Source organism: Pteronotus mesoamericanus, unplaced genomic scaffold (assembly GCF_021234165.1).
Source record: "Pteronotus mesoamericanus isolate MK-2021 breed Mesoamerican mustached bat unplaced genomic scaffold, CSHL_Meso_final contig_169, whole genome shotgun sequence".
In the NCBI taxonomy this organism is placed as follows: Eukaryota; Metazoa; Chordata; class Mammalia; order Chiroptera; family Mormoopidae; genus Pteronotus; species Pteronotus mesoamericanus.
The window spans coordinates 7402012-7421252 of NW_026555068.1; the positions used below are offsets into that span (position 1 = coordinate 7402012).

Here is a 19241-nt window from a genome sequence, read left to right on the forward strand (position 1 = left end):
GAGGGAATCCATTTACACATAGACAGGCACAATGACATATACAAATAATATACAGGTGATCAGAAGGCTTTACTAAAGTAGCTTCTGCCTGATTTTAGAGGAGATCTTAGCAGCTTTCTTCTATGGTAAGTGAAAGATGATGATTATCTAGGAAGGACCATTTCGGTGGTCCAGGCACTGAAAAGATGGAGTACAGCTACACTGAAGGTACCATTCCTTCTCAGGGTCACAGAGTGAAATCATTCCTGCCTTAGTGTTCTTTCAAGTTGTGGTCTTCAACCTAAGTTTTATCCTTTCCAAATGTGAGTTTTCTTCTGTTAACTTTCAAAGAATTTTCCCGTTTAAAAATCTTAATAGTTTCTTGTTTTACCATTTAATATGAAAGTACTTGATAATTTGTTTAAGCTAGTTTTCCATGACTAATTTTTTTTAATTGACTTTAAGAGGAGGGGGGGATTTGTTCCACTTATTTGTGCATTCACTGGTTGATTCTTATATGTGCCTTAACTGGGGATTGAACTTGCGACTTGGCATATTGGCATGATGCTCTACCAACTGAGCTACCCGTTCAGGGCATGACTAATTATTTCTAAGTTTTAAAAAGTCCCTCGATAGTCATATTAATGATTTGGTTTGGGTCAGCATTTTTGTGCATTTCCTGCTTTTTCTTCTTTTGGTGTTAATAATAAAACAAGAGCAAAGCTTTTGTAAGTGCACCAAGCACGGTTAAGCATTTTACATACAGAATTAACATATTTTGCCATGTACAGTGTATATTATTTTGCACAAGTTTTTGAGGGGAAAATAAGGATGCACATTATACATGGGTAGTACCTGGAATACCTTGTATTTGTTCTTGTGTTTTATAATTATTTGTTACATAAAATTTCTTGAATCATAATATGTTCAAAAGTAAATGCTAAAATTCCTTTATAATACAAAAAATAAGTATCTAAATATAAATAAATAAATACGGAAGATTTTTTTTTCTCCCTGAAAGTTTGGGACAAAACATGGTTGAGCATTAAAAACAGTAAAATACAGCAATTTCATTCATTTGTTAAAATGCAAAATAATATAGTACTGATTGAATTTTGAACAAATAATTCCTAATGTCATCTGAGAAAAGTCATTTTTATCTGTCCTCTCAATACCTTCATTCCTTCAATTATAGTTACATAAATCTGTTTATCTGCTTTCAAGAAGACTAAACTATGTCTCTGCAACCTTATAATGTTAAAAAGTCCAGTCCCTCTTCATTTGTATAATTTAGGTTCTTTTATTAATCCCAGTCTCAGCCTATCAGCCTTTACTATTTGATCTTGTAAAAATTTGTATGTGCTCCCAAGTATTTAATAGCTTTTTTGGTCATTTATAATTAAAAGACAAAAAATAATGGATCAGAAAAACAGGGAATTGGGTCAGATCTTAATTACATAAATGTCAAGCCCTCCTTAAATGAGTTTTTACTTATTTGTTTGTTTAAATCATCTCTTAGGCTCAATAGAAAAGAAGCAGCAGAGAAGATCAATTAGGACTCGTTCTGAATCAGAGAAATCCACTGAAGTTGTGCCAAAGAAGAAGATCAAAAAGGAGCAGGTTGGCTTCCTACATGTAGAGAGTTAAAACATTGTATTTGTAAATGTTGTGACTTATATTGGTACCTTAAAAGAAAGGAAAACTTTCCCCACATGGGATTTCTTTTCTACATTGTCCTGTGCTTCCATCCTGGTGAATTCACTGCCCTAAACTAGTCCAACCATTCCTGTGATTCTGCTTCAAGCATTTTCACAGAAAACAGTCAGGCTTCAGGATGTGGGAAGCCAGTGGTGCAAGGCTCTTAAAGAATTCCTCACAGTTATTTTGAAATTTCTGTTACAAGCAAAATGATTTCATGTTTTCATGATTTTTATTTGGACCCGTCAGTGAGTTCCCTTTTTAAAAATCTTTTTGATTTTTGATTTAAGCTGCTGGTATGTGTTGTTTTTTTTTTAAACAAATTGAAATGAATTTTATTACAAAAATTATATTTAAGAAACATGATCAGAGATGATCTGGGGTTTCTGTTGGTATCACAGATTTTTTGGAATGTTATTTTCCCAGTGGATTATCAGGTAAACTCTTTTCAAATGGACAGAAAAATAAGGAGGGACAGTTTGAAGGGTTTTAATCCAGTGTAATCAATGTAGTGATAATCATATTAAGTTACCATTTAGAAACTATACTCCCTTTTATTAAACTTACAGTCAGAATTTATTTTTATTTTTTAAACTGAGAGAATACCCATTTTAACAGCCCAGACAGATACTATTAAACAAAAAGACTCCTGAATGTTATTAGTTCCAATAAGCTTTATAGTTTTAAAACCACTTAATACGGAGCAGTGTGAACTTTTCTATTTATTTCCTTCAAGTTTTAAACTTCCAAACTTAAAAGGTGACTTTGTGGGTGCTCTGTGGTATGTAAAACATGTAAAACAATTTTCCCAGAAATACTTAACTAAAATTTCAATAATATACTAATTTGTCACTCATTTATCATAATTAAGTTTAATACTTAGGAAATTATGTTCCAAAAAATCTTTCTGAGCTCTTGCAAACTATAGTATTCATTACCAAAATGAAATTGTTATTTTGCCAGCTGGTTCCCAAATTCAGTCTGTGACCATTTTAAAATTAGTAAGCAGAACGAGTATAAAATGGGACTAATTGTTAATGCCACTGTGTTATAGTTAGTAGTAGAACAATATCAGTGATTGTTTAGAAGATTTATATTTGTATTACTAATTGTATCTTATAAAAGTGCTTCTGTTGTATGTTTTTTTACCTGTTGTAAAAAAAAATAAAAATTTTTTTAAAAGTTTAGAACCATCCTTAAATATTTACAAAATGTGTTTCAACATGCATATTTCACCACATCTTAAAAAAACAAAATTCAATTCACAGCTTAAACAGGAACTCCTCCAAACAGCATCCTTTCTTTAATTCCAATGGTTCAGTCCTCAAATTACCACGTGTTTTACATATACATTGGCAGAATAACTTCTGATCTCGCTCTCCTAATGTAGGATCAAGACACTGTTCATAAGACACTCAAGAAAGTGCTTTTGCAATATCACAAACTTATTAAGTTTGTACTAGCAGCAAAAGTATTGAGCTTCCAGCTGTATGGAGCCCTGTGGCACTCTCTACAGAGAGGGTCCTGATTCCCAGCAACTTAGCTGTGAGTGCAGGCGCGGAAGGGTCTTAAAGTGGCGTGAGTTACATTAACCTGAGTATCATAGTAAGTAAAAATTTATCCTAACGTCTTTGGGGCGGGAGGGGTTTATAGCAGCATTGGGCTGGTTGCAGAAACAACCCCTCTCCTGCCTCCCAGACTCTGAGGAAAGTGTTCTTCGTCTCCCAAGGGAATGGTGGGAGAACTCTTCGCTAGAGAGCATGTGGCTGTGTGTTGTCACTTGTATTCAGCACAGGCAGCTAGGATTTAAACCCTCCCTGACCTTGAGAGAGAGAACTTTACCCAGCAGATGGGACTGAGTTCAGATTTCAGATACATTAATCACTCATCATTACTTAGATTGATGGAAACATTATTTTTTCCTTAATTAAAAGTGAAAAAAATTCCTTGTTAATGCTGTATTTTTCTGTCCAAACAGGTTGAAGCAGTTCCTCAGGCGACAGTGAAGACTGGATTACAGAAAGGTGAGTTATTATAATGTTGCTTTGCATTTCCTTGATTAAAACCAATTTTAAAGAATTATTTGTACTTCATGTTTTTTTGTTTGTCTCTGTAAATCATTGTTGTTGCTCTCCAGTCAATGATTTGTGTGAAATTGAAGTATTCCCTGGTATGTGTGTGTATGTGTGTGTATGTGTGTGACTTTTAGAGTTGATAATATTCTGTACCTCCATGTGAAAAGTCTTATTTGTTTTATGTAAATTGGAGAACACCACGTAGACTTGATACTGTTTCAAACTTTTCTCCATAAGGTTCTGGGGTTTCACTGGTTTATAAACTAGGGATGTGACGAATCCACTTTTTTTGGTATTCGACTGAATACCGAATAGTAGCTACTAATGTTTGTCAAACATGGACTATGACAAATCAGACAAGACAACCTGATTGAAAAAAAAATCTTGCCACGTTTATTTTTACAGTGCTGTAAAATCCTTTTGTAAATTAAAATGATTCATAGCATATTTATGGCCATTATTAGATGACCTTATGCAAATCTATTTGAGATACGCACAAAGTTTAAGAAATCTTAAACGTGTATCTGTATTTTCTGTGTGCAATTTGACTACAGTACAAACTCCTTAGCATGATTCGTGCGTTTTTTGGTGAGATCATTCAGACTGTATTTAATACCTGTAGTTTACTTTGGGCAAATTGCATTATTAAAAAAATAAAATAAAAAAACACCAGCCTCTCTGCATTCTCGGGGAGAAGTCTGCAGCGATGGTCTCCGTGGAGATCCTCAGCAGAACTGAACAGCCTCTCGGAGGGAACACTGCTTGGCGGAGCTCCAAGAAAAGACATCGCGATCGCTGCGAGATTAGGAGGCCTGATTGCGTTGTGTTTCCACCATTCCACAGGGTCGGCGGACCGGGGAGTGCAGGGCTCTGTCAGATTCAGTGACAGCTCCGTCTCCGCAGCGATTGAGGAAACTGTGGACTGAGATTCCTGTACAATTTCATCCCAGAAACTCCAGACTTGTAGTCTCCATGCAAGATTTCTTTGTCGGCGGCTCGATAAACAGTTTCTTTGTTTCCAATTTTGATTTTGCCAATCATCATTATTGGCATTTTCCTGCCTGTTTTCTTCTTCAAGACTGAACAATTGCTTTAACATTCAAATGATTTTTTTTTATCAGTCTGAGCTGGATAGGTACAGCTTAAATCATGGGTCCAGCCTAAAAACCACAGTTTAACTTACACTGATCAATTTCAACATGGACTGTTTTTGTTTTTTGTTTTTAAATAAAGCATCATCACTAATGTACATCGGCAGGGTTTTGCCAAACAGCCCAAACTGTATACGTTACAATCATTAAAAGCTCTTATTATTATTATTTTTTTTGTTAGTGCCGTTATCATGGAGAACAGCATGGCAGCTGTCTTTGGCAGTCTGTTGTTTTTCTAGCATTTTCAGAAACTCATCGGAAATGGCGGTACCTGTGTTTCCCTTCGAAAGCCTCTCAGTACAGCACTCCTGTTCCTCTGTTAAAACTCCTTGTTAATCCAGTGATCTTTTAGGCCAAGGAAATACTTTGTGGTGGTGTTCTGGGTTCATACACCAGCAATGAAGGAGATAGATTTGTGTACTTGTGTTTTTTAATCAGCGTTAACATGGGCAGGCACCCTCATTTATAGATGTAAGGAAATATTCAGTGCAAAACTTGTAGGCTGGGATGTGATAACGAGGTTCCAGTAATCTGAGCAGTCTAAAGAGACCCATATTCTCCACCACAGAACATGGCTATATACCAAGTGCTACTCTCACTCAGCCTGTTGCGGATCTCCATGGCCCCTGGAGACTTGTTTCTCCATGGTCTCTTCTGGACTGCACACTTCCGCCATAGCTTGCTGGGCTGATCTAGATGTCTGTTTGTTGTATGGAAATTTTGGGGGAAAATCCAAAACACAAACTGTGGGTTTGAAATATTAACCGTCTCCTTGGTTCCTTGGTATTCACCGTGCCTGATCTGCACATTTCATCGTGGCTGTTTCTGTATAGCCTATACTGCATTAGCCCAAGAGATTGTTGCTTTGTAACTTTTTGCACTATTGTTTTGGCTGGATTTGTATTACACACAGTTTTAAAAAAAAAATTCCACACTATTCTCTGCCTTTTTTTTGTTTTTCATATTTATTCCTTCCCGCACAAATTCCACATAGAGGCCTCTCATCCAGCTCTTCGTGTTTTGGCTGCACTTGAACATTGATTGTCTGTTTACAACCCTCAGCAATGTGCCTCCTAAATGGCATGACATATGTAGATGTGCTGCAGCACTTGTTTAATGGTCACAATAAATGACACTTCACCAAGGAAGTCTCAGATGAACAATTATGAACATCCAAAATTTATTTGGGGGGGGCAATACTCAACTAAATTGCAAAATTCCGGGGAAAATGGCACTATCCGTGTACGAATCGAATACAAATCAAAGATTTGTCACATCCCTAATAAAAACAAGATGGAGATGTCTCTGCGACCATATTTGTAAGCTGCACAGTGTGTTGGGTTTTATGTCTTCCCCCTCCAAATTGAATGGTTCTTTGGATTGCTCCAAACAAATCAGCTATCGTGCAGTTTTGATAGAATTGGTTTTTAGGTTGGAACTTGGGCTCTGTTGACTGAAAAGAGCTGTAGGGCAGGAGCACTGAATTAAATGTTGTAAAAGAGCGGCTGTAAATTAAATCATGATCAGGAAAGTCAGAAGCTCATGAAGTTTTGACTCGTGACTTCAGTGTTACAAAGAGAGCTGTGCTTTTTCACACTACAGATGAGCTTGGGGAAAGAAAATACTCTCCCACAAAAAAATTAAAAGAACAAACTTTAAGTACTATTTTAGGATTAATTTCGGTGTATTGTATTAAGGTGCCAGCGAGATTTCAGATTCCTGTAAACCTCTAAAGAAAAGGAGTCGCGCCTCAACTGATGTAGAAATGACTAGTTCAGCATACAGAGACACATCTGACTCCGATTCTAGAGGCCTGAGTGACGTGCAGGTAAATATGCTCAAGGGTCTGTGCACAGCTCTCTCTTTTGCTTTGCAAAACCAAATAACATACATATTGCTTTACCCAACTTATTTGGGGAAAATGGGGAATTTTTAAAATTCATAGTAAAGAAACAGTTTTGGTTAATTTATAATGATGAGTGTCTTCATTTTGCTGATCTCTTACATAACAGAAACAGTTTTGTTTTGTGGGGTTTTTTTTATTTTTAAACTAGAGGTTCTCTCAAAACACCAGACATGGTATCCAGTTGTAGGTAGGTAGGTAGGTAGGAAGGAAGGAAGGAAGGAAGGAAGGAAGGAAGGAAGGAAGGAAGGAGAAAGAGGTATTTGATCAAGATTTATTTGAGCAACTCTTACTAGGATTTTCATAGCACCTAACTTTGAGGAAATGTTTTTAAGTTTTTTATTTATTGAGTTGAGAAAGAGAGAGAAACATCTGTTTGTTGTTCCACTTATTTATGCATTCATTGGTTCATTCTTGTCTGTGCCCTGACCAGGGATCAAACCACAACCTTGGTGTATCGGGATGATGCTCTAACCAACTGAGCTACCTGGCAAGGGCATATCTTTGAGGAAATTTTTGTTTTTCTTAAAAATGTGCTATGTTTTCCATGTAGGTAGGCTTTGGAAAGCAAGTAGATAGCCCTTCAGCTGCTGCAGATGTGGACGTTTCAGATGTGCAGTCCGTGGACTCAAGTTTGTCGAGAAGAGGCTTTGGGACGAGTAAGAAGGACACTGTGTGTCAGGTGGGCAAGTGTCCTATCTTATAGCATGAAAGAATTGCTGTCATATTCTGCCAGCATTACACTTACCTCCTGTTGGAGAGGGTAATATCTTCCTAAATTTTAATACCCCTTTAAAACTATAGATCTAAAAGCCATTTCAGATTCTTTCCTCCCCTTTCTGAGTTTGAGTATTTAACTATTCACATGCAGGTATCAATCCTCATTGTTATGAAATGGAAGTAAATGGCAGATGACTGTTTCAAAATTTAGCTGTATTAAGTTTATAATGTATATACCCTTTTTGAAAAATACTGCTTTGTCCTGTAAAGAAGAGTTGAAGTACCCAGTTTCCAAAGAAGAATCATACAAAATTAAATATGACTTTTAAACTTTAACCATATTGGATGTGGAAATAGTTACATAGCTGGGCGGCTCGCACAGTGAGGGCCCGGGACCAGGAGTATCAGCACTGTCAGGATGCTTGTTGTGAATGCAAACTACTGTCCTCATCCCTCCCCTCGGACCTAGTGAGTCAGAAACTATAGGAGACAGGCCCTCCAGGTGATTCTGACGCCGCTCAAGTCTGAGATTCACTGCTTTTTGCTGCGTTGCAGATCTGTGAAAGCTCCGGTGACTCTCTGGTTCCTTGTGAGGGAGAATGCTACAAACACTTTCACCTGGAGTGCCTGGGGTCGCCTTTGCTCCCTGATGGGAAATTCATCTGCGTGGAATGTAAAACCGGTAAGCTGACTGACTTCCATAGATGTGCAAAGCCAGATAGGAAGTAATGTACAATGCCACCATCTCTCACGATATCTAATTTTATTACCACTGTTATGTAGCTCTTTTCTCCTAAAGGTATTTCAACAAATTAAGACCATTTAGTATTTAGGCTTCTTAAAATCAAGAATCGTTAGCAATATTATTGTCAAATTTCCTTCTACCAGTTCCTTAATCATAAAATCTACCAAATCATCGAGAAGTATTTGTGTTTTATCTCAAGAGCTATAGAAAGTATGTAGAGTGAAGTATTTTTCAAATGGGTTTGAGATTTTTATGCTTAATACATTGGCTTAAAGTGCCTTGATTTTACTGGACTGGAATACATGTCAATTGCAAACTGTAACCATGGTGATAGTATTTTTTAGTGGGAAGATGAAATTACTGAAAATTGTTTTTATTTTTATTTATTTATTTTAAAGACTTTATTTCTTTTTAGAGAGATGGGAAAGGAGGGAGAAGGAGAGGGAGAGAAACATCAGCGTGTGGTCATCTCTTGCGTGCCCACTACTGGGCACCTGGCCTACAACCCAGGCATGTACCCTGGTTGGGAATCGAACCAGCAACCATTTGGTTTGCAGGCTGGCACTCAGTTCAGTGAGCCACACGAGCCAGGGCTGGAAATTGTTCTTAAAGCATGCAAGTTTTGGATTCACCATTTATTTCATATTCTCCCCCTCCTCAAATACAGACTACCACCTATCGAAATAATTTATAGAGCATGGGCAAGTTTATATTTCTTCTCTTCGTAGCCATGATTCTAGTTAAAGTGATGGAAAGCAGGAAGTAGAGTTGTTTAATCTGCAACACGGCAAGTGAAAAGTCAGCTAGACATGGCATGGTCGTGTTTCCAGGAACCATGTTTGTATGGTTTTCTGGTTTTTGTTTGTTTTTTTGTTAGGGGGAACTGGATATCAGGTATTTAAAATGCTGATCTTACTCATGACACTTTATTTTCATACTCGTTTTTTCTTCGGATTCTTAAAGATATTTATTTTATCCTTTTTTATTTGATTGCATGCCTCATGAAATCATTTATATAGGCAAAATTCCATTAGAATGGTAATTTTTTTCCCTAAACACTTAATATAGGTCAGGTGCTATTAGTACTAAGCATTTTATCCTATTATTTCATTTTATCCTCATAACATAATGAGATTGATACTCCTACTATTTTCATTTTACTGAGGGTGAAACTGAGGATTAGAGAGTTTAGTTTGGCACTTTGCCCAAAGTCACAGAAACAGCATACGATGAAACTGGCATTTAAACCAAGGAGGCTGCTTGCCCCCAGAGTCCTTGCTGTTCACCACTGCCTTCTGCCACCTTGACTAAGCAGAATAGCGGTCATGTATCGTTTATTTTTAAACACACATGCCCTGAATTCTCACAAATATACATGTGCAAAAATTAAGGTATAAAAGCTGTTTTAAACATTTGACATATTTTCCCTATATAAAATATTATTTTATTCATCACATTTAGACTCTGCAATAAAACTTTTGAACAGTTTGTCAACTAGCAGCCTCAGGGTCAAAGTATCTGCACATTGTTTTTTTGGTTCTCAAAATGTGTTTTGAATGTGTGAACATGGATCAGGCACGTACTCCTGGTTCTTCACATTCTCTATCATTCCTTTTTTCTAAACTCTGTCATTCCAGTCATTTATGTAACCTGTCCAGCCCCTTTAAGCACTTAAGTTTGTAATCTCTGACTCAAAGTACTTTTAGAAATGACCATGTAGCTCACTATTAAAACGCTCTTTCAAGGCTTCCCTCCTAACTCTGGAATTCAGCTAAATTCTGCCAACAAAGGTTAGATATAATTTAACGTGGTACACATATACTAAGAAATTTAAGAGAGAAATTTGCTTTACAAATAATCAAATAGAACCAAGTTAGAGGATTCACACTTACCAATTTCAAAATTTACTTAAAAAAGTACAGTAATTAAAACAGCATGATACTGGCATACAGACAGACATATAACCCAATGCAATAGAATAGAGTGTCCAGAAATAAACATTCACGTATGTAGTGGAATGATTTCTTGTCAAGAGTGCAAAAAACCATTCAGTGGGGAAAGGATGGACCTTTCAGCAAATGTGCTGGAAAAGCTGGATATCCCCATGCCAAAGAATGAGATTGGGCCCATAACTAATAACCATATACAAAAAAATAATTCAAAATGGATCAGAGATCAGACATAAGAGTTAAAACTATAAAACTCTTAGAAGAAAACATAAAAGAAAAGTTTTGTAACATTGGATTAGGCAGTGATTTCCTGATAGGTCATTAGAAGTATAGACAAGCAAAAAAAAAATTTTTTTTTCAAAATTAAAAACTGTATACACCAAATGGCACTATCAACTGAGTGAAAAAGAAACATGCAAAATGGGAGAAACTATTGGCAAACATATGTGACAAGGAATTAATATCCTAAATATGTAAAGAACTACTACAACGCAACAAAAAACACACAATCCAATTGAAAATTAGGCAAAGAAATTGAATAGACATTTCTCCAGAAATCTACAGATGCCCAATAAGCACATGAAAATATGTTCAACATCATTCATTAGTAATTAGGCAAATAGGTATCAAAACTACAATGAGACGCCACCTCATACCTATTAGGATGGCTATTAGAAAGAAAACAGATTATGGAGAAATGGAAACACTTGTCCACTGTTGGTGGGAGTGTGAAATGGTATAAATACTGTGGAAAACAGTATGGCGGTTCCTCAGGAAGTTAAATATAGAATTACTGTGTGATCCAGCAATTTCACTTCTGGGTATATACCCAAAAGAATCGAAAGCAGAGACTCACACAGGTATTGGAATACCCATTTTATTACGGCAGTATTCACAGTAGCCAAAAGGTGGAAACAACTCAGATGTCCCTCAGTGGATGAATGGATAAATAAAATGTGGGATAATAAACAATGGAATATTACTCAGCTTGAAAAAGAAATGAAATAAAAACTGATACATGCTACAGTGTGGATGAACCTTGAAGATACCACCCTGGGAGAAATGAGCCAGGCATAAAGACAAATACTTTATGACTCCACTGACATGAGTTACATAGAGTAACCAAACTCAGAGGCAAAAAGTGGCACAGTTGTTACCAGGGGTTGGTGGGGAGAGAGGAGTGAGGAGCTATTGTTAATAGAGTTTCATTCAGTTACGGGATGATGGAAAATTCTGGAGTTGGGTAGTGGCGATGGTTGCAAAATAATGTGCGTATACCTAATGTCACACAGTTAAAAATAGTTAAAAATGGCAAATTTTATGTTATATATTATAACCGCAATTTTTAAAAAACCAATTACAGTTCATCCTTGAACAACAGAGCTTTGACCTACAAGTCCAGTGATAGGCGCATTTTTTTCCCCAGTAAATGCTGTCTGTTGGAAAACGCGGGGGGGAGATTCCCTTACTACCACGAAGCAGTCATGTCAATTGTACTAGGCTGCAATAAAGCAATTGTATTGCTGCTTCCTTGTTACCAGTGCATAAATGATTATATCTGTAAATAAATAAGAATTTCTTCACATTATCTTTCACTTTTGATGTCTAATGTTAGTAATATGTATAACATGTACAGTGTTTTGTAACATATAAGACTTGATGTAGGTACTGACAGATGATTCTTGTAAACAGGTGACATAAACATATAGTATCAATATGCACAAAAGGTATTTTCTCTTACAATTTTCTTATTAACATTTTCTTTTCTCTAGCTTTATTGTACGAATACAGTATATAATACATATTAACCAACTCTTTGTTATTGGTAAGGCTTCTGGTCAACAGTTGACTATTAGTAGGTAAGTTTTGAGGGAGTCAAGAGTTATGCAGATTTTCAACTGAGAAGGGGTGTTGGTGCCTTTAACCCCTGTGTACATTATTTACTTATTAAATTGCTTTTGATTTATTATCATGTGGAAATTAATTTGATACTAATCTGCTACACTTCTAACATATTAGGAGTGAAAACTCAGATTCTTTAAGCCATTGTTTAAGATCAGTTAGGAAGTTTTCTTTTGTTTATCAAAAGATAAACACTTTACATGCAAAAGGTATTATAAGATACATGCCTAACAAGGTCTTATGCTTCCAATTTCTATCATTTAAGACAAATGCGTGGTCCTGGCTGGTGTGGCTCAGGGGACTGAGCACTGGTCTGCGAAACCGAAAGGTCGCCGGTCAGGGCGCAGGCCCGGGTTGCGGGCCAGGTCCCCGGCTGGGGGCGTGTGAGAGGCAGCCAGTCAGTATTTCTCTCCCTCTCTTTCTCCCTCCCTTCCCCTCTCTCTAAAAGTAAATAAATAAAACCTTTTTAAAAAAATGTGATTTCTAAAGAGAAAGCATTTTCATTTTCCCTTTCGGTTAAAAAGTGTAACAGTCAATTTTACTGATTATTTACTTATTTTAAATAAAGACCATATCCTAGTGAGAAGGGAGGGTATGGGAAGCATTCACACGCTAGAGCTCTAAGCAGAAGCCTTAAAGGGGTTTGATAGTTCAGCTCTGTATTAATGTAACAGCATTAGTAGGTACAACAATTTTCATTTCTGTTACACTTATTTTGGACAATTTGCGAGTGAAAGCCTTTTTCATTTTTACATAGAGCAGTTTATGCATTAGGCAAAGTGTAAAGTCAAACCTCTTAACCTTTAAAATAAGGTTTTTAAAATTGATTTTAGACAAAGGGAAAAAGACAGAAACATCAATTTGTTATTCCACTTATATTTATGCATTCAGTGGTTGATTCTTATATGTGCCCTAACCAGGGAATGAACCTGCAACCTTGGCACATCAGGACAGTGCTCTAACCAACTGATCTACCTGACCAGGGCCTAATCTTTTTCTTTTTAATTCTAAAAGTTATTTTAAAAATAGTACTGTTGCTTTTCTACCAACATACATGGTAAAATATAATTTGAAATTATATCTGCGCAACAGGACAACAAAATTTCCTGCTGAACTTTATTTCTACAACAAAGCCAGTTTAAAAAAAAAATTGAATACCACAATTATATGTAGTAATTTTGGAGAATTTTTATAATTCAGCCAACTTGTAAAGGTTAGTTCTTCCAAAGCAAAATCTAACTTTCTATAAAAAATCAAAACCAAAAACTAGTAAGAAAAATGGGCAAAAGACTTGAACACTCCCCAAAGATGATATCCAGATGGCCAATAAATAATCACATAATTTTCATATGTAAAACAGACACAAAATGAAAACACATAATTCTAATAAAAAGCAAAAAGGTACAGCTAAATGTCTCACTTATACTGTAGAAAATCAAGGACAAAAAGAAAATATTAAAATTACCCACAAAAAAAGACAATTACCTTCAAAGAACAACAAAAGAAATAAATAATTAAAATAATGTTAGAATTTACAGAGTTCTGGTTGCAGCTAAACTTTTTATTGTATTTTTATTGACTCTCATGAATGATCTATTCCTGTGTCTTTTCTGTTTCTGTATTGCAATGTTAAAGTTGTTAGTATTTTAAATTTATATCTAATTACACAAGTAATACATAAATATAATGTTATGAACATATTATCGTTGTAGCACACGCTGAAGTCCCCCTAGATCATCTCTCTTAATTCTAGGCTCCTACTTACCTCTAGGCATCACCAGAGGTAACGGTTGTTATCCGTTTGGGGTGTGGCGCTGTACGTCTTTTTCTGTGTGTGCATGCGTGTTTGTATGTGTGTAACATTTTTATGTGTTGCAATAAAAATGTATTATACCATTGTTCTGCAGATTGATTTTTACCTTTAAGTTTGTCTTCTGTCAATACAAATACATTTTATTGCTGCACAGTGTTCCACAGTATGCGTATATCATTGTTTTGTTTTTTAACTGTTCGCCTGTTGAAGGATGTTTGAATTGCTTTCAGTTGTTTGCAGTTACAAACAGTGCTTCAGTCAGTGTCCTTTCACCTACACAACTCTATCCTACTGTAGACAGCAAGAAGTAGAATTTCTAGGCCACAGGAAATGAATGTACTTTTCTTTTTTTTAAGGATACAGCCTTGTTTTCTTCGAAGGTAGTTCCTTCCCACTTAAACTCCCAGCACCCGTATTTAAGAGTTTCTCTTTCCCTGCACCCTGCTCAGCAATTGGTATTATCAAACTTTTGAAGTTTTTTCCTATTGATGAATTTTTAAAATGTTCCTTGTGGTTTTACAAGTGAAGTTGAGCACTTTTTTCATGTTTACTGGCTGTCTTTCTGCTTTCTGTAAATTGTTCATTCCCTTTGCCCACTCTTACTAGGCCGTTTTGTCCCTGTTTTGATTGATAGTTCTTTTTTAAGTCTTGTTTAGCTCTCTTTGCCTATATATGTTGCATATATTTTCACTATATTTGAACTCTAACAAAAAAATCCTTTGTCATCTCTGTTGAATATATTTTTCCACATCTGTTTGTCTTTTTCTTATTCCTTCTTTTTTTCTGTTCTAATTGGCATCATTTCTTCCTTTAAATATTTGGCAGATTGATCAGTGGAGCCATCTGGAATTAAAGTTTTCTTTGTTGGAAGGTTTTTAATTGTGGTTTCAATTTCTTTAATAGTTTATATAACTAATCATATTTTCTATTCATTTTTCTGTGAGTGTTAGTAAGTTCTGTTTTTCTAGCAATCTGTTCATTCATCTAAATTTTCAAATTTACTGGCAAAAGTGTAGTGATTTCCATTTGTTATCTTTTTATCCTTGTAGGATTTATAGTGATGTATCATTTTTTTAATCTCTAATATTGTTAATATGTATTGCTTTTCTTGCTTTTTTTAAGTAGTAATTCTTACCAGAAAAAGCAGTTTTATTAATCTTTTTCAAAGAAACAACTTGGTTTTCTTAATCCTTCCCAATGTATATTAGTATCATTTCATTTCTGAAGAGTGTTTTCATGAGTATAGAATTCTGGCTTGGTAACAGTTTTCTTTCAGCCCTTTGAAGATAACATCCCATTATTTTCTGGTTTCCATTTTTCTCTTTCAGTCAGCTCTTAGCTTCTTTGAAGGTAATTGTCTTTTCTGTGGCTAATTTTAATATTTTCTCTTTGTCCTTGATTTTGTACAGTTTGAATAATGTTTAGCTGTAATTTTCTGTGTTTTTTTAATTGGGATTATGAATTTTCATCTTATCCTTTTTTATATGAAAATTTTAAGTGATTATCTAATGGAATCTGTTTTTTCTTTGGTAGTTTTATTTATTCTGTTTTGAGAAGACCTTGCCACTCTCAGCTCTTGTTGAAAAATTGTGTTTCCTATGGAAATCATTTTAGTGTAGAATAAGGAGACCTGAATTATTTTTAATGCTACATCTTCAAATGAATTATCATAGCAAATCAATCATCCTGACAAAATTTATTAAATGATATTTTTAGTTAGCTATTTATTTTCAGTCTTGATGTCAGTAGCTGCATCTATTTAAAAGGAATACGCTTTAATCAGCTTTTATTTGTTCTCTGTTCCTCATCGATCTTCCAGGACAGCACCCGTGTTTTTCATGTAAGGTGTCTGGTACAGATGTGAAACGTTGCTCTGTTGGTGCTTGTGGGAAATTCTATCATGAAGCCTGTGTCCGCAAATTCCCCACTGCCATCTTTGAGTCAAAAGGGTTCCGCTGTCCCCAGCACTGCTGCTCTGCCTGCTCGATGGAGAAAGACATCCACAAAGCAAGTAAAGGTAAAACGGAGCTCAGGAACGGGACAAAGTTTTTTCTTTTAAGTTCAGTGGCAAATAATAAACATTATTAAAGAACACCAGGTGTTCTGTGTTTATCTGTAGATATATCAGCTCAGCCACAATAGATAGCATTATTAAGTAGGGATTAGGTTTCAATTCACACCATAAGGAGAGAATTCCATATGTTCACAGTTACCCTTGAAAATTCCTTAAACAGGAGCCATGTTGGAGACCACCATCTCTTCCAGAGTTGGAGCAGGCAAAGTTTAATTTGGTTTCTAGATGGGCACTGTGTTTAGGGGCCATATAGCATAGGAATGACAGAGCCAAACTCGTGATGAAAAACATTTGTATCTCACTCTAATCAACATCACATGGGAACCCAAAAGAACCCAACTCCAAAAATCTCAATTTATATATCCAGCTAATGCTTTATTATATAGATTCTTTTTGACTTGTCTTTGAACAGGCCGCATGATGCGCTGTTTGAGGTGTCCAGTAGCCTATCACTCTGGAGATGCGTGTGTTGCTGCCGGAAGCATATTTGTGTCCTCCTACATTCTCATCTGTAGTAATCATTCCAAACGTAGCAGTAATTCGTCCTCTGCTGTAAATGTAGGCTTTTGTTTCGTTTGTGCAAGAGGTGAGTGTCAGTCCTTTCTTTTTATTTCTCCCTGAGTTCCCCGTGCAAATAGAGTTTCAGTAATATCCCTGAGAGAGATTGGCACTTCCAGTAACTAGTCCCTTATATACCATCAGGCATTCAAATTGTTAGAATATTAATTCTTCTGTAAATTAAGGTAAAGTCTGCATTTTTTTAAATAACTTAGAATCACACGTAAGTTCTCAGCATTTCTGCTTGGAGCATCAAAAGATCAATCTATCCCTTCTGTAAACAGTTCTTCTATTCAAAGTAGACTCTTTCCATGTCATATTCTTTAATCCAGAGCTTGCAGCTGATTGAGATTTCATTTGGCAGGGAAACTGAACACATTTATTTTTTAATCATTTATGTTGTATTTTGTCATGTTTTGGTCTGGCATTGAGGAAGGCCTGGTGGGATATAGCCAAGGCAACATATGTGGCGGTGTTAGTTAAGAGCCAGCAATGCAGGCTGTTGATACTTAGGTATGCCAAGAGATTGATCAGCTAAAAACAAATTCGTGTCCCTGAGGGGTCAGTGAACTTGAGTTCGTGATAACTGTAACATAGAACTTCTTTAGGCTGTACTGAAGATGAGGGTTTTGGTTTTGGTTTTGGTTTTTGCTGTAGGAGACGGTTCTAATTTGCTGAAAGTATATCTAATTTGCATAAGGTATTTTTTAATAGAATTTAGGTAGTATGATAGATCTGGAGTTGCTTTGCTTTTGTATCATTTTAAAAATAATAACTAGAGGAAATGGGCAGTAAAAGGTTAAATCAATGGTAGTCCTTTTTGGAGCAGCCATTTGTGTCCGTTGCATGTACTGCTTTCAGTATGTCTGAGTGTTGTAAGCACGTGGGGCTGTTGCCATTAGAGCAGACTGGTTGTGTCTTTCTTTAGAAGAGCAGTTACACAATTGTATCCTGCTCTGAAACCTGGCTTTGTTTCCTGCCACATTGTAACAGGTGACTGAAAGGGTTCAAGTAGTCAAAAGAAATAGTTACCACTAGTGTCTTTTCCATCTCCCCCTCCCTAAGAAAGTAATGATAGGATGGAAATACCAACTTACCCAATTGAGTGGCTAGATTTAGAGACCTCAAACCAGATGAGTGCCACTGATAACACAGAGCCTCTATAACTTTGTTCGTATTTTATTCTGCCATTCTAGGCACGTGTTATTACTCACTTTGACTAGAGGTGTGTGTGCATGTGTCTCTGGTTGGCACGTGTGCATGTATAACTAAGCCAATGTTTTAAATATCAAGTTTCAACTCTTATGTTGACTCACGTTGGAGTACATTCTGAATCAAATACCATCAGTATATTAACCAATTTGTGGGGGGCTCTCTTTCATTCAATAATTGGGAAACTTTTAAAACAGGTATTTTCAATTTAATACAGGCAGAAAATAGCCCATTGTCAAGGAACCTAGTTTTGTAGAAAATCTAGCCATTTTGTTAAGTTTAACTTACATGCCTTGATTAAAAGTCTGAGATGATGGAAATGAGGGGGAAGCCCATTTTTTAACAAAAGATCTGTATTTGCATCTTATCAACTTGGCAGTTCTAAAGACTTACTATCTTTAAATGCCTAATGCCTATTTAAGCAAGATTATTTCATTCCCAAATATTTTAACTGAAACTTTGTCCAGTAAACAGAAACTTTCATTTTCCTTCCAGAGTTTTGCAGAAACTTATTCTAAATAGATCAGATGTTGGGATTTAAGAAGGCTTAAGTTTTTCAGAAATAAATGTGTTCTTTATTCATTATTCATAGAAGTCTCCTTTTTAAAAAGAGGCCTAATTATAATAAATCCATACATTAAAAGGAATTACTTAATCATTTACCGTATTTTGCTGTGTATAACATACATGCACTTTTTTGGCCAAATTTTTGAGGGAAGAATAAGGGTGCGCACTATACATGGGCATACTAATCCCGTGTGCAGTGGACACCAAAAACGTGGGTGCGCATTATACACAAGGAGTGCATTATGCGTGGCAAAATATGGTATGTTTTGGTATTAGAAAACTTAGCTTGTTTTTTGTTTCTTGTCTCAATTAGTTTTTCTTACTTCTTGGTTATTGCTGTTTAAAATCAGTACACTAATCCTTAAGGATGTAATTATCTAGAAATGTTACAAGGTTTGCAGGAACATTGCTCCTTCTTTGCCCTCCCCTTGGTGCCATAGAAAGCGTTCAGTCACATCTCAGTGTGAAAGATGTACACGGGATGGGAAAACTTACATATTTCAGTACACAGCGGTGGGAAAAAGTAAGTTCACAGTTGTGAGTGTGTGAAACAGTTTCTTCTTGTATTATTACTTATTAATTATTGTATTATTTGTTGTATTATGTAAACCTGCTTTTGCCCACCCCTGTATATTTAGCGCCTTTCATCAGGAGGGTAGTGTGAAATGGAAGTTAGCCAACTTCCACGCCTTCCTGTGCAATGATAATTTTAACGATTTTTACTTACTTATTTTTAGAGAGGGGGAACGGAGGGAGAAAGAGAGAAACATTGACCGGTTGCCTCTTGTGCCTCTCATTACCTGTCTTATGTGCCCTGACTGGGGACTAAACCCACAATCCAGGCATGTGCCCCAAATGGCAACTTTTTGACCTTTCACTTTGCAGAGCAACGCCC

General features: G+C 36.0%; 1 protein-coding gene across 8 annotated transcripts in view; it reads left to right on the top strand.

Moving 5' to 3' along the window:
* NSD3 (nuclear receptor binding SET domain protein 3) overlaps positions 1-19241 on the top strand; it is a 102719-nt gene that overhangs the window by 55529 nt on the left and 27949 nt on the right. For 7 of the 8 annotated variants that reach the window (XM_054566011.1, XM_054566010.1, XM_054566013.1 and 4 more), the window contains 7 exons: positions 1499-1599; positions 3656-3701; positions 6601-6731; positions 7360-7488; positions 8082-8208; positions 15755-15952; positions 16422-16595. In XM_054566011.1, the coding sequence (XP_054421986.1) occupies positions 1499-1599; positions 3656-3701; positions 6601-6731; positions 7360-7488; positions 8082-8208; positions 15755-15952; positions 16422-16595 (906 nt within the window). Of the gene's footprint in view, positions 1-1498; positions 1600-3655; positions 3702-4595; positions 6527-6600; positions 6732-7359; positions 7489-8081; positions 8209-15754; positions 15953-16421; positions 16596-19241 lie in introns of those variants that run through there. The other variant, XM_054566018.1, reaches the window with a different exon arrangement.